General features: G+C 41.5%; 1 protein-coding gene across 3 annotated transcripts in view; it reads left to right on the forward strand.

The window, feature by feature from the left end:
• The window catches only part of LOC109285091 (E3 ubiquitin-protein ligase TRIM63), a 28,249-nt gene extending 12,603 nt beyond the window's left edge, over positions 1 to 15,646 (forward strand). Inside the window, exons 1-4 of one of the 3 annotated variants that reach the window (XM_019495408.2) lie at positions 9,747 to 10,031; positions 10,891 to 11,049; positions 12,487 to 12,603; positions 13,841 to 15,646. In XM_019495408.2, the coding sequence (XP_019350953.1) occupies positions 9,858 to 10,031; positions 10,891 to 11,049; positions 12,487 to 12,603; positions 13,841 to 14,461 (1,071 nt within the window). In that variant the 5' untranslated portion in view covers positions 9,747 to 9,857 and the 3' untranslated portion in view covers positions 14,462 to 15,646. Of the gene's footprint in view, positions 1 to 9,746; positions 10,032 to 10,890; positions 11,050 to 12,486; positions 12,604 to 13,840 lie in introns of those variants that run through there. The other 2 variants (XM_019495409.2, XM_059715866.1) reach the window with 2 other exon arrangements.

The following is a 15,646-nucleotide window of genomic DNA, read 5'->3' on the forward strand; positions in this document are numbered from 1 at the left end:
GGTAAGAAGGCTAAGAGAGTCTTATCTCCCAGCCCCAGCTCTGCCATCATCTCAGAGCCACAGCTCCATGATCATGAAGTGGGGGCTGGGAGCTCCTTGCTGCTGGGGCAGGGGTGACATTGTTCCCACCTGGGCTCTGATGGTGTAGGCTGCTGTGGCAACAAACAGTTCTTGGGGGCAGAGAGCATTTTCCCACCCCCTGCTGCCCAGCTGACTGGGAGAGAATTTGCTCCCGGTTGGCTGTCTACATGTGCTATATTGCTCAGTAATTACTCCTGAGTAAATTTGCTACTTGTATTTACAGGTAGCAAATTTACTCGGGATTAGAGCAAATTACTGTGCCGTAGGCATCAGTCTACATGTGAAGATGCCTACGGCACAGTAATTTGCTCTAATCTTGAGTCAAGTTCCTCACATAGACATGTCCCTTGAGAAGCAATCAAGAGGCAGCTATAGCATTCTAAGACATGTTAGCATTGCTTTACCATCATCTCCCTTCTTCCTTAGATGTAGAAGTCTTGTGAATGGGACAAAAGGGGATAAAGACTTTAAGTTTTAACCAAATAAAACTAAATGCATTAAGAGATAGAGTCTGAATCTTCTCTCTCTAACCCTATAAAGGAAACTTAAATTTGACAAGTCCTTATAATGTCTGTTGGGGTATAGTTCTGAATTCCATATACCCGCCATGCCACCTCTAAACAAATGTACACGCATAAGACCCCCTCTCTGAAGAACGTTCAGGAAAGAACCAATCAGGCTCCCTATGCTCACAGAGGTGGGAAAAGATGGCAGGAAAATCTAGCCCAAACTATGAACAAGTTGAGTACTTAACAGAGGTGTTCAGCTGTATACATATGGTAGCTAACATGAAGAACTCAGCCTTTAAAGAAATACATGCAATATTTCAGCATCCACTCTTGCCAGTCTGCACTCAGTTCACAGCTGTTCCAACTCCCAATTTCCTCCAGTAAAATAAGTATTGTTGTAAAGGGACAGTGCAATACTTCGTTCAGGCGAGGCAGAGAGCAACAGGCTTTACAATCTTTATGTGTACAATGTTTATAGCAGGTTCAGCATTATTGCTCAGCTCAGTCTTTAAGTTTTGCACAGTTCTTTATTTCTTAGGTACAGTTGCCTCTCAGGAACCACCACCAACAGAAATCAACACTCAGTAACCCACTTAACATAGTCCAAATACGGTGCACTCACAGTCCTGAGTCTCCACTAGCTCTGAGCAGGTGACTCTGGCTCACTGCTGCCAACTCCACACTGCCATTTTCCTTCACTGCCTAGCTCTTATTCCACTCCTTTGGTGCTACAGCTGCTTCCAGTCTCACAGCCTTGGGTCTCTTTCCAGACCCCAAGAAGTAACCTAGATCAGTTCAACCACTGCTACCCTAGCTCCTCTCTCTCTCTTCTATCTCAGTCTCCTCCCAAGCCTTTTAAATTCCTGTGGCCAGCCAATTAATCTGGATCAGCTGGCCCAGTCCTCCTAGGCAGCCTATAACACTCTCCATTGCCTACAGCTGGCCTGTATCCCTTGCAAGCCTGCAGAGTGCTATCACCAAATCTGTGCAGTCAGCTGCAATCCTTTGTCAGCCAGCCTGCTACAAATGCCCTAGAGACCTCCAAGGTTTTGTAAAGCATTGATGAAGCTTTATACATGTAGAAAAGATGGAGTTATTTGCACAAGCTGTGACTTGTAGGATGACAGTGATAGGGGGCAGTGGTTTTTTTGGACAGAGCATGCACAGTGCAAGAGTCTGGTACCCCAGGAATGCTCAACATCAAAGAAGTTGTCTTGTATTTCAGGAAGCAGTCAGCACTAGTCTTTACACCCTGGTACTTTTGCATAGAGATGAGCTCAATTACTTCTTGCCCATTGGCTCCCACTCACATGTGCTAAACTCAGAAATTCTGCACTGAAGCTGCTCTGGGGATGCTCTCCCTTGGCTACTCTCAAGACTTTTTCTCCAGTGGCCTGAAGAGACCCACTTGGGAGACCCCTCACGGCAGCTTCAAGACCTCATTCCTGGGGCTGGCACATGTGAGTGGAAGCAGTGCACAGGGGTGTGTTTGAGAGCATCCCACCCTGTGAAGGCCAGTTACACAGTGTGGCCATACCTTCGAGCTTTTCGTATCCCTCCACCATTACACTGAAATATGCATACAAGCCAGGCACAGAATATCTGTACTTCCTGAAGAGAGGAAGGGATTGGGGTTATGTGAGCATTAAAAAAAGGGGGGAAAAAGAAAATTATTCTCACACCAACCTGATTCCAACATACTTTCTCTTTCTCTCAGCACACACCTAAACTCATCTGCCAGAAAAATTGGTATGAATCCTCCTCCCTTCCTTCTTTGCAGGAGTTCCATGGTACTCATTCCAGGAGAACCCCAAATAATGCAGACCAGGGCTCCTGAATACCCCACAACATTTCTGCACTTAGTTGGGCAAGGAGAACATCAGTAAATCCCAAGGCTGACTCATCCCTTTATTGCTTTCAACTTTCCCACAGCTGCATTATCACATCAACTGTTATTGGCCTTTCCCCTTCTACTAGAGGAAAAGAAGATGAAGAACATCTATGTTATATATTATGGGGCATTACATTCCTCAGAGGCTGGGAATGTTCTCCTTACAAGGAACTGCTGGGGTCTTTAAAGAATCAGTTGGTCCACATGGGATGCTCCAGCTGCATTTATAAACAGAGTCAGCCTATAAGAGGTATTTGAGCTGCCCCTACAGTCCCTGTGCAAAGACAGAGCAATATTATCATGACACTAGAGATGTCACTGCTGCATTTTATGCTCCAAACCTCTCTCTCCAGAGAGAGGTCTTATAACTTAGGAAAATGGGTTCAAGGCTGCAGGTACAGCATAGTTTAACCCCAAACCTTAAAAAAGTATAGGCAAGACACTAATCTCCAGTCATGCCCATCCCAAAGGCAAGAGTCCTGCTCCAGAGCTCTACTGGAAACCCTGCACCTGCTGAAGTACTGCACCCTCAGGCAAGGAGTGGGCTGAGCCCCAAGCTAACTGCTGAATGACGAATGACACTTCTGTGTGACAGATGAACAAGCTTCATCTGAGATGAAGTGCAGTGCAGAAAGGCAGCAGCTAATTTGCTGCAGATACATGGATTGGCCTGAGTTAGAGCTTTCTTCTTATACCTCATATGAAATAGAAACAATTAAACACCAAACACAGCTACACAATTGTTTGCTGTTCTGTTAGGAGTATCTTCTTCCTCAAAAACTGCAACTGCTGATGGAAGCAGTATTAACCCTTTCTGCATCTTATTACCCAAAAAACAAAGGCCCAAATTGATACTAAAATACAACCTGCCTGGTGGAGACTCTTTGCTCATCCACATATGTGGCAAATGTACATGTGTTTATTATTCTATTCCTCTGTGCAGTCAGGGAGATATAGTCTAATGAGTCCCTCAAAATACTGTACCAATGCCCAAAGCAATTAATGGATAAACACATTTAAGACAACTGTGAGCAACATGGGAACAAGTGCACATAGCACATTCCAATATTTAGCAGAAAATCCAATATAAAGCAACAAGAACATCATCATATAAAGGAAGGGAATTAAGAATTCCTTAGAGACGATCAGGCTGCACAACATTCAATGTGTTAAGGGGACAGAGCTTACATACAGCTGCCCAGATGGATATCTGTGAAATTCATCAGCAACTTAAATGTTCATCTGAGCTTCTTTATGTTTACTACTCAACCCAAACACTTACCTTTCTCCTCCAACAGTCTCACACACACACAAAATAATATGCGCGATACATTCTTGCCAAGAAGTCATCATTTACTTCATATAGTCCTGGTCCTCCAATGCAGACCTCTAATAAGAAGGGACATGTAGGCATAAGGGAAATCTTCAATGCAATCCAAGATTAATGAGTACCAATTGAGATTCTACTAGCCAAGATGTGCAGAAATAGGTCAGACTATTGTGTTCCCCATTAGTTTGTTTGTGCTGCTGACCATTTTGTTTGAGAGAACTTGTTTTGTATTTTTACCTTCTTGACCCTACTTGGATGTGCCCTCAGTTTCACTCAGCAAACCACCAGGGAGTTTTGGAATACCTCTGATAGTCCAAGAAGAAATCTCTATCACTGCAATTTTTAAGCATAGGTGAGACCGACATTCGTCCGGGATGATTTAGACCAGGGGTGTCCAATCTTTTTGAATGTGGGGCCAGATCATGAACTTTTATCACCCAGTGGGCCTGCAAGCCATATTCAAAGACCTCACAGGAAGTGGTATCACATCACCTCCCCGAAATGAAAGTACAGCGTTTACTTTCGTTTCCCATTGCAGCACCTTGGGCCTCAGAAAACAGCTTGGAGGGCCGCATGGTGGCCTGTGGTCCATATGTTGGACAAGCCTGGTTTAGACAGACAGGATCCAGTCTTGAGCAGGGTATTTGAATTAGGTAATCTCTAGGAGTCCCTTCCATCCCTATTTTTCTATGACTCTGTGATATGTTAGATGGATTCATAATGGGATTAATGCAGTGGAGAATTTAACTGACACAGTGGGGTTGGACTGGATGTTCCGACTAATCTCACCTCGCCAGAACTGCACAGTGAATCTCATTGTGACAATCCATCTTGCTTCATTATGGTGACTGGTGCTACATAAATACCTAAGGTCACTAGCTAGGCAGAGAATTAACTGACATAGGAAGGTAACCGAGCTAGAAAATAGCTCTATCCCCTTACTTGCAACAGGGACTGGGAATTTTTCAGACATAGGTGCAGTGCCATAGCAACAAAGTTTGGCACCTGGGGCAAAGCCCACAGCAGCAGCCCACTCTCACCCTGTGCACAGATCTGGGGGCACCCCCCCAAGCTTGCCTGGGAGTGCATGCAGCAGCAGCAGATGTCCTTCCCCCATCCCCGTGCCCCCCACCCGCAAATGAGACGCTTGTAGCTCCATCCCACTCCCCACCCTGGCTGGGCAGCACCTGTTGGCACCCCTTTGCTTTGGCGCCTGGGATGGTTGTCCCACTCCCCCCTCTCCTTCCCCCCTTGCTATGGCACTACATAGGTGTGATCATTGTAGCTGGACATGTCAGTAGAACTGCTTCCATGTCTTGCATAATAGCTGTGTTTAACAACTCTCCAGCAGAAACATAATATGAAAGTGTACAGTCCACTTAGGACATGCTCAAATGAAGTCATATTGCTCTCGAACAAGCATTTGGCTGAGTTACCTTAATAGAAACTGCTCTTTCAATGCAGTGACTGTAATCATGGAACACACTGAAAACAAAAATTAAACTAAGGTGCAGTTAATTTTTTATGCAAATCAAGGTATTTTATTTAGCCCAGAATCCTTATTTCTTTAACAAAGAAAATCAACTTTCAGAAGAAAGCAGCATCACAATGTTAAACTATCCCTGCTGCAGGCCAGCACATGCTTATGACTAGAGGTCTACCCAACTCAAGGAGACAGCTGGCCTATTCTGGGGGGTGATCATGGTGCCAGCTGCCATTTTTGTGGGCTGACTGTGGCACCTCTCCCCCTGTCCCTGTGTGCCTGTGGCTAAGGGGACCTTGTGGTCACACGCCTTGTCACTGATTGACCATGGACTGCCTGCCATATGACCCCAACCCTGCCTGCCAATTGCTTGTGGGGGTAGGGCTGCATGACAGGTAGCCTTCTCAATCAATCAGTGAGGAGGGGTACAGGTAGCAGCCATCTTGGGCTCCCCTTTGTGCTGGCAGCCTCTCTTCCCCTGTTCTCCCAGTGGGCTGTGCGGCCAGGCTGCAGCACCATGAGGACTGCTGGCTCCCTCTGGGGAGCCAGCATTTTATTTTCAGTAAGTTTCCCCACTCCCCCTGCCACCTGGATTTCACAGGTCTTACCTGATTTTGCAGGCAATGCCAGATTTTGCAATTTCTGTGAAATTCCAATTTTGGTAGGTCCCTATTTATGACAAGTCTGTAACCAGATTATGCACCACAGGATTTAATAAATTCCTAGATAGTGGCCTAAGATCATACACAAGCTGCTTTAGCTCATTCATGAGTATTTGTGACCTACTGAGGGTATGACAAGATTGTCATGCTAGCTAGATTTTTAACTTATAAGAGAAGCTCTCCTCTTCCAATGGGCAACAAACACTATATCCCTTCCATGGAAACATTAGCAGCAAGTCAAGTGTTTCAGGCAAGGACTAATTTTATTCTGTTTTTGAAGTAGAATCAACATTAACAAAACTACTGATCTTATATTATGGGGGAGTGAATGGATTAGGAAGTTATCCCTAGAGAACCAGTTCCTATGTGGACTGGATCCATATTGCTTTTCAGCTGCAATAACTTTTCCTAAAGTCAGGTAGCAAGCCAGATCCCAGTAATCTCTCCCCCAATTCCCTAATAAGAGTTAACTACAAGGAAATTTTACCCTGACAACAAATAATGTATGTTGAACATTTGGTGGCTGGAAAGGATTGTAAGGTCTCAGGAATAAAACAGGTGACAGACAATGAACTCTTCTGCTCCCTAAAAGGCAATGTTAAGTAATGTCAAGTCTGATGAAAACATTATCTGGGAAAATCAGAACTATAGTTGAATCAAGCATCTCTGCAGATATCCTGTGGAAAATTTGAAGCATGCTGGGGTAAGATTTTTTCCAGGATTCTTTTTTGTTTTGTATAGGAGTTACCTAGGTAAGAGACAGGAGAAGTCTTTTAAATCACCAGTGAGAATTCCCCTGAAACCTTTGTGGTCCCATAACTCCATTCATAACTGAGTGGGAAAGGGGAAGAAATCATTTACTTCTATCTAAGGCCTCAGTGCCAAGTCTTGGACCCAAGAAAATATCTGCAGCACAGCACAAAACCAACCAGCTCTTCCTGACGCCAGGCTGAGCACTGACTTGTGCTCACTTTATTGATAGCTGTGGCTGACTGTAGTTATTACGAAGTGAAGGGTGTGATATGAATGCAATGGCTGTCAGGTATCAGCACTATAAAAGGGCAACATACTGGTTACTGTATTTTATATACTTACCTGTTGGGCCTTCCAAAGTCATTGTAATCACAGTACTGTCATCACAGAGTAGAACACCAGATCAACTAAATGCTAGGATAAAACTTTATAGAGATTAATACCTATAAATACATATAAACATCCTCATAATATAAATTTTCATAGAATAATTTTTATAGGTAATGGTGATAGTATTTACATTCAAAATAGCACATAGTTCTCAAAAGATCTACATATCAAATGAAAATTAAACTACAGAGCACATTATGGAGTGGATACATATCTTCATTTTAAAACAGAATAAACATTGATAAATATCCTCTTAAATATCAAACAAACATTAAGTGTACCTTAGCTGAATAAGATGAGTCATTCCATAGACCCCATCACTATAGTTCATCCATTGACTCCAGTTGGCTATCAATCAGACCCTTAGGCAATACCCTGACTGCCTATACATGACCTGGGGGGGTAGGGGGGGAATGGGACATTTTAATTAGAGTGATTCTTGTGCAGCTGCTCTAATTAAAATGCCTTGCTGTCACTTGTATTAAGCCTCCACATGTTTAAAAATGGCTGCAGGACACTTTATCTAAACCTCATTTGGAAAGGTCTAAAGCACCCCGTGGCCATTTAAAAATGCACGGGGGTTTAATACACTCGATGCTGTGGCAACACTGCAGTGTTCCAGTTAGAACGTCAACAAGCATATGTATAGGCAAGCCCAACAGCTTCAGGTGCTAAAAAGTAATTAATCCTGATGCCACTTTACATTATTGCCATTTTAAAGATTAATAAGTGATGAACAGTTACAGTGGAAGATGCATCCAAGAACCACAGCAAATGAGGGGCTGAAAATGGGATGGAGCCTGGTTTTCTTGCTCTCATGTTTAACCACCAGAGCATAAGTTAGCCAGTGCCAGCCCCATCAAATGATCACGTCTTTAAGACACAAAGGAGGATTTTAGATACAGTAGGAAGGACTATAAATTTTATTCTCTAAATTTAATCAGTTACTTGATAATTCTGAGCACACTACAGTCAGACTAAACATTCTAGTCCACAATTCCTAGCATGCCACCTTCTATTTATTACTCTTGTTCTCTGTAGGAAAAGTTTACCTTCAGAAAAACAGAAAAAAAAATTCTCATTAACTACTGACTGAGGTTTATGTCTATCGGAAGCCTGAATGCAAGCTCTTGAATCTAAAGTTGGAATTCCAACTGCAGTACAGCACAGTACCCACCAATTCTCCCTGAGGCAGAGCTGAGCACTGATTTGTAATCAATGTCCAGATAGCTGTGCTGAAGTTAAGGTAATTCTAATAAAGGATGTAGCATGAGTGTTGTGCCAACCAGGTTTTAATTTCCCAAAAGGGCAATGTGCTGGCCATTATATGTTTCTGCTTCTCAAGTAGTTACAATTTTATCATCAGCCCCTAGGGAGATCAATAAAGAAAATAAAAGCCCAAACTTTAGGGAGAGTCAATGACAAAGCAAAGTCTGTATTGTACATAGTTAAACAAGGACTGGGAAATACCCTACATATCAAAATGAAGTGACTCTTTCTTTCATTTCAGGTTTGCAAAGTGCCAAAAATTAATTAAGTCATACAGTTCTTATGCAGTGACTAATTATCCTAAATGTTATCATGCTGAAATAAGTGTGACTTACCCAATGGTCTACAGAAAGTCAGCAACAGGGTGAGAACCAAACCCTACTTTTGATTTTTACTCTTGATCCAGCTACTAGAAAAAATAAATAACTTGAGATTTTACACAATCAAAGGTTCACTGACTTCATATTTAGAAATGAAAGTGGTCCAGGGACATGACCTTTCAGCAAATAGACACATACAACTGTAATAAAGATGGTGCAAATAGTTCAATTTTCCTTCGTCACTTACCATTTTTATCTAATTGTCTAAAGTAAAGTATATGAAAGGTTTCTATAGCAAGCATTAAGTCAGTTTTGGTCTCTAATACTTGCTATGGGTCTTAATGGCAGATAAAATGCATCTGATAGTATTTTGATATCCTTGCCTGAAAGCAGAATGTGGGCCTAAAGGTTCATATTTTGATGAAGGTATGAGTCATGTTGACAACAAATAAGAGTTGCCCCTTTGAATCTTACAAGATTATTTCTATAAAGACTTTAATTGAAGCTTGATATCTAGCAGTAAACCTCCCAAAATATAATTTATTCTTGTCAGAATACTTCATCAAAAGTTGTATTTATTAAGCGTTCAATATTATAAAATTACTCAATTTTCTTTAAGTGAATTTTAAATATGTTCCCGATTACAAAGAACAGTTAAAGGAAAACAGACACAGAGACAGAAAAATTATTTGCTGAGGCTTCCAAAATAATCTAAAGAAAAAGTGACCCGAGATGGACAAATGAAAGGAAGGGGAAGACAATGCAAAATTAAAAGTCAGTTGAGGACAGGATTTTTTTTCAAAGAAAGTCTGCTCCATAAAAAAATGTATTTTATCTAGAAGCAAAGCTATCTTATTTGACACTGATGCTGTCCTCCTTCCATATGTCCAAGACAACTTACTATACTTAAAACTCCTGTGTTCCAAAAGAAACAAGATCATTCTGGGCTACTTTAGCAATAATTAGCATATGTGCGGTGTGATCAGACACGAGAATGCCAGCTAAATATCAGCATTCCAAAAAAGGAAGTTGTTGATGTTTGTCACCACGGAGCTGCTGTCACAGAGGTTTCAGAAATGTTCTAGAGCTTGGATGGCAATAGCTACTAGAGGAGGTTATTGAGGCGAGCCTTCTAGGTCATACTTTTCTTCACATGGTGAAGAAATGCAATGGAGGCTTTAGAGGAGGTGCTTTCATGCCCAGTGTGCTTGGAGCTGTTCACCCCACCAGTACTGGTCCTGGTCTGCGCTCATAATTTCTGCAAGCAATGCCTGGAAAAGATACTCACTATCCAGAACTGTACTCATGTCAATGGACACTTCTGCTGTCCTATATGCAGGAAAGTAAGTAGGGACATTCATTTTGTCATCTTTGTAGTCAAAGGGTCTCTCTCATTTGAAATGTCAGGTATAGACAGACATTTCCTAACTTTGAAGGACTACAGTGTCAAGTTACAAGGGGTAGGCAGCCTCAGCCAGGTTGGTGACTCTTCAGCAAAATGCCACTATCTCACTAGCAGCTCTGAGAGGGCTAACATTGGACTCTGCCAAGCTCTTTACAGCCCCAGGGGGAAGTGGCAGCCATCTTGTCACAATGTCTGCTTACTTTAGTCCAGTGGTTTTCAACCTGTGGTCCACAGACCCCTGGGGTCTGCAGACTATGTCTAAGAGGTCTGTGAAAGATAATTATGATCAATGACAAGTATGGGAATACCCACACTTACAATTCAAAGGGGTCCAACACTTCCATTCAATATATCCAAGGGGGTCTGCAAAAGAAAAAAGTTGAAAACCACTGCTTTAGTCCATCCAGCTTCTATTCCAGCAAACGATAAAATTCAACTTCCTTGCTAAAAATACATGCCGCATTTCTGGAGGACCCATTTTGGGGGGAAAAGGTGTATGGGGTATGATATTAGGAGCAAAGTTCTGTACTTGAAAGAACAAATGCAGTTCTTTCCGGTTCACAGTGCGCTCTGCACACTCTCACACAAAGGTGAGATTTGGAAAATGGGCCTGGTGTTACATAATTGAAGGAAACTGCAGTCTGGATTACAAAGATGTGGTATTTCACCTCAGTTCAAGATTATAATAATATAAATCCTAATTAAAGAATGCTGATGTATTGTTTACAGTACCTACAAATGAGATCAGTAGAAAAGTATCTTCATCTTTTAAACCTGTGTAACCTTTTTACTTTTAGGTCATATATTTAAGGGGTAGAGGAATACCGGGATTACAAAGAAACATTCTGGTTGAAGGCATACTTGAAAAATTTAAGGATGTACTTGAAAACATTCGTGCCCAGGAGCAAAAACAGCTGTCCCAAGTATGTGAAAAACATGAGGAATATATGAATGTGGTATGACTTTACATTTTCCCTTTAGCTGTTTACTAAGTAAATTTGTTTCAGGTGTTTAGCATAAACTGGAAAAAAGATGTACTTAGTTTAGTGGAGTACTGTAGTCTAATCAAGCTATTATCTTTATAAAAGTTTAGTGACAACCAATCAGATCATTTGATTTTTGTAGATTACAAAAAGAGATAATGGAGCCAAGCCTGCTATCTGAAAAATCTTACCCAAAACAATTACTTTCATCTAGATGAACAGTCTAATCAGTACAGAGCTTTTCACAATGAGTAGAACTATCTGCCCCTTAAAAATCAGCCTCAGCACCACAAATCATCATAATCATTTATTATTAATTATTGTCATCACAACTTATTTAGGGCTTTACATTTTCTAAGCACCTCAAGAAATTATTCAATTAGGGCCAGAATATACCACCATTAGTCACACCAAGTTATACTTTGTTCCATGGAGCTATTCAAAGATCACAATTTAGCAAGTTAAACAAACATATGCTCAACTGTAACCATGAGAGAAGTTTCAGTGAAGCAAATCTCAGCAAGTGCTTGTTCCTGCAGTTGGACTGCTGAAGTAGCCTTCTCACACCCTCTCATGGACACAGCAAGCAGCCATTTATTAGAAGAATGAAATAAAAATGCAATCATTAAATTATTTAGCTCAAGACAACAGCCTCACTCCAATAGTTTGGACATCCATCAAGAGCCACTATAGTTTTTATACTAGTGGTTGAGAAAACATTAAACAAAACCACACACACGCATGCACTTTCATGAGATACACACTGTCCAATTTTTGTTAAAGAATTACACCTGCACTTTGAATCCTTCCACTTACTTCCCATTTCACTGCTTCTTATTCTCATACTCTGAATCCTTCACACATCTCTGCTTTTCTCTCTTACCGTGTCACCTCAACCATTCCAAAAAAGGCAGCTTCAAGAACCAGGTAATTAAACTTCTTACTAACACAATTCTGGGACTTCCTTCATGTGTGAAACCCCTTCCCTGAACTAAGTCACTATTTTCTTTCAAACATCTCCTTGAGTCCTATTTCTGCCATAATGCAAGACAAACTAATAAAGGCTTGATGGGCATATAAATATTAAAAGTTATATTATATACACACAATATATATAGCCTCCCTCCAACATGTGCTATTCAAATGCTTTTGAGATGTAGGGAATATTGTTTTTGGGGGTGTAGTATAATGTGGCTTAAGGAATAGTTAATTTACCATTGGATGATTTCAGTGGAGCAGACTGTTGCTATAATACAAATTTGCTTCTTCAGCTTCATTCTGAATATTTAATTTTGGTAATTGTACCAGTACTTACTTAGCAGACAGACCCATCCAACTGCTGGGCCAACAAATCTTGAATGACCAACAAATCTTGCAATAACACCAGATGTTGGTGTGTTCTTTTCTCAGACATGTGTGACTGATGATGAACCAATAGGTGCAATCTGCAAACTCTTTGGAACCCAGGAGCACCGCAGCGTTGCACAAGTGCTTCAGAAATCTGAAGACAGGCCACAAACTAGGAAGGTACAAGTGACTTATTTGCCTCATATTCTATTAATTGAATACAATCCCTTGATGTCTGCTAGAAAGTCAGTCAGGTGCATGTAAATTTGGATACTAAGCAGTCAATTTGTAGATCTTCAGTAGAGGATTACATTATATGAGATACCGGGGTTCAGTGAAGTAAGCATTGAAGTACATTCTGGCTGTGCCTCATCAGTCCTTCTGTGAGCTTGGCCAAATAATTAAGACAAAGAGGTTAAAGAGCCCCTAGGTGTAAATTTACTACTTGCTCTGTGGTGATCTGCTTTTATACTAAAATATGAGATTCATGAAAAGAGTCTGGCCCAGAGGCTGCCTGGTTGGGCTTCCAATTTCTAAGTCTAGCTATTTCCAATACACTTAGAAACACTGGTTCTAGGATCCACCAGGCCTAGGATCGCTTACTAGCCAGGCAGTGGCATTAAGAGAACCACCCCCCCACCACCCAGAACCCACACCAACATTCAGGCTCTCAATACCAGGAAACCTAAACAATTGCCCATCTTCCCTGCTCCTTCTCAGGGCTTCTCCCCATGCTCTCTGTCCCTCCTGGTCCTTTACTGAGCATAAATACCCAATGAATCATAGAAAAGTAGGGCTACAAGGGACCTTCAGAGGCCACCAAGTGCAAGTCCCCCACCCCCTATCAGGGGCAGGATCATGCCTATGCAAACCATCCTATACACATCCATTGTCTAACCCATTTGTAAGACTATACAGTCACCTTGGAAACAACCACAAGGCATAACACTCTAATGACAAAAGACCCCCTGATGTGTCACAATGGGAGGGGAAAAATATTCCTTCCTAGCCCCATGTGGCAACCAGTGAAGCCTAGAAGCATGGGAAATACCCATAGTAAAGCAAAGTAGAGCATAAACTGTAAGGTTTCACAGATTCTTATAGGAAAGAAAACTCCCAACTTTCCCAGGATAAGACACATTGGAAATCATTTTAAAGGACTGACTTTGAAAAGTGGCCTGCAGCTTATCTGTTTAGTAAGTCAGGCAGTGACTCAAAGTGTTCAAAAGTGTGGCCACAATTATTTACATCTGTAACTGGTTTTGAGCATTGACAGCAGGCAGAATTGAAACAATTTTAGAATTTATAACTAGATTCCAAAGTATCCTTGAAAATGTTAAGTCTTGTCATCTCAAACTATTTCAATACTACTTGTAGATGCTACTAAGAAAAATTTTCATGAACTCTTTTAAAACAGGAAGCAGAAAAGCTTATCAATGGACTCACATCCAGTACTATTGACATCCAGGTGATGATAGATACAGTTGGGACCAGTTTGCTGAATGGAATAAGCTGCAGAATTGCAGCATTAAAAGCAAAATTACAGGAAGACTACTATACAAAATTAGAGAAACTGCAACCAGCATCAAGTGGAACTGAACCCCCCATGCAGCTTTATCAACAAATGAAAGCTTTCCTGGAACAGCATTCAAATTCAGTACAATTTCTTCAGGAGGATAAAAAATTCAAGAAAAAAACAGAACAAATTATAGAAGGAAGCTCATTCTGTCAGGTTCCTACAAAGTATAAGATTTCCATGAAACAATACTTTGAAGAGTTAATCAGAGGAATCAATATCAAGGATTACCTCTCTCCTACAGCAAATAAAGCCTTTCCCAGTACCTCTGACCTACAGGAAGCATGCATGCCCCTAGGTCCTGCTTTTGACTTTTCAGGTGAAAGTCCAGATCAGACCTTCTGCAGAAGAGTACTGGGTATATTTGAGAAAACAAATGATATGGAACAAGATTGTTCAGAAAAGCATCCTACCATGCCTGCAACAACACACCAAACAGTAACCAACCCTCTTGAAAGTTAGTCAAAATATAAAGACACTCCCATAGTTTGTTATAATTTACTATATTTGCTGCCTATATTTCCTACAAATAATAAAATTAAATATAGTTCTAAATGCAAACATGGCATCAAACATGGCACTTGATACATACTCAGGATCATCTATGTCACATTGTTTCATCATTCTTTCACAGGCTATCATAAGTGTTTGGAAAGCAGAGCTAGGATAGCAATATATGGAACAGAGCAGAATCCCATGTGAAGAGAACCAACCTAAAAAAATTCAACTAAAGAAACATCCTATACTGCAAATTTGGTTGCAAAGTATCTCTTACTATTCACCAGGTATGTCCAGACAGGCAATTAAGGAGGAACAATGAACTTGGGCACTTACTGCACTAGAATTTGTTTCTCCCAAGCGCACCGTTTGAACATGTGCCTGGGACCACAGCACATTGAGCTGGGTCCGAACAGCCCTGGCTGGCAGGAACTAGGCACTATGAAACTATGAGGCCCAGCAGGGTCAACCTGCCAGCCTGGGACTGCTCCGACCTGCCTCAACATGCTGTGGAGGGGCTGGCTGAGGAATAAGGGTGCTCCAGTGAGGGGATAGCTAGCAGGCAGCTCCTGCACTGAAGCACCCTCATGCCCCAGCCAGCTGCATCAGCGTCTACATGTGTAAAATACGTACTACCCTGCTGTGGAGTTTATTAGTTTACTCTAGCCTAATAGCCCTGCACATTGTAGATGTGATTTGTTTACTGTGGAGCTAATTAGCCTAATCCACAGTAAACGTCTTGTGTAGACATGCCCACTGTGTAATTTATGGCTTGATTTGTACAAGTGCTGAGCACCTGCAACTCCAGCTGCACTAGGCAGGAACAGCAGGTACAGAGCATCTCTGAGAAACTGGAAACTTAAAGCCCCAGTGTGAGCCACAGGAAACCAAGGCGAGGCACAGTGAATTCCACATAAAGTACCTGTTAATATAAGTCAATGTGCTCTGTAAAGGAAATGCTGAAATTTTTTAAACGTTTGTTTCCAGGAAAGAGCCAGATGGGACTGGTGTATACATGGCATTAATTGTGTATTGCTATCTGGTAGTCCTTTTCCAATCCTGGAACACACAAGAAGAACCAACAATATATTTGGCAGGGAACATGTGATTTTAATTTTAATTACATGGTACAATGCTCATTGTACTGAA

This window comes from Alligator mississippiensis, chromosome 12 (genome assembly GCF_030867095.1).
Source record: "Alligator mississippiensis isolate rAllMis1 chromosome 12, rAllMis1, whole genome shotgun sequence".
NCBI lineage: Eukaryota > Metazoa > Chordata > Crocodylia > Alligatoridae > Alligator > Alligator mississippiensis.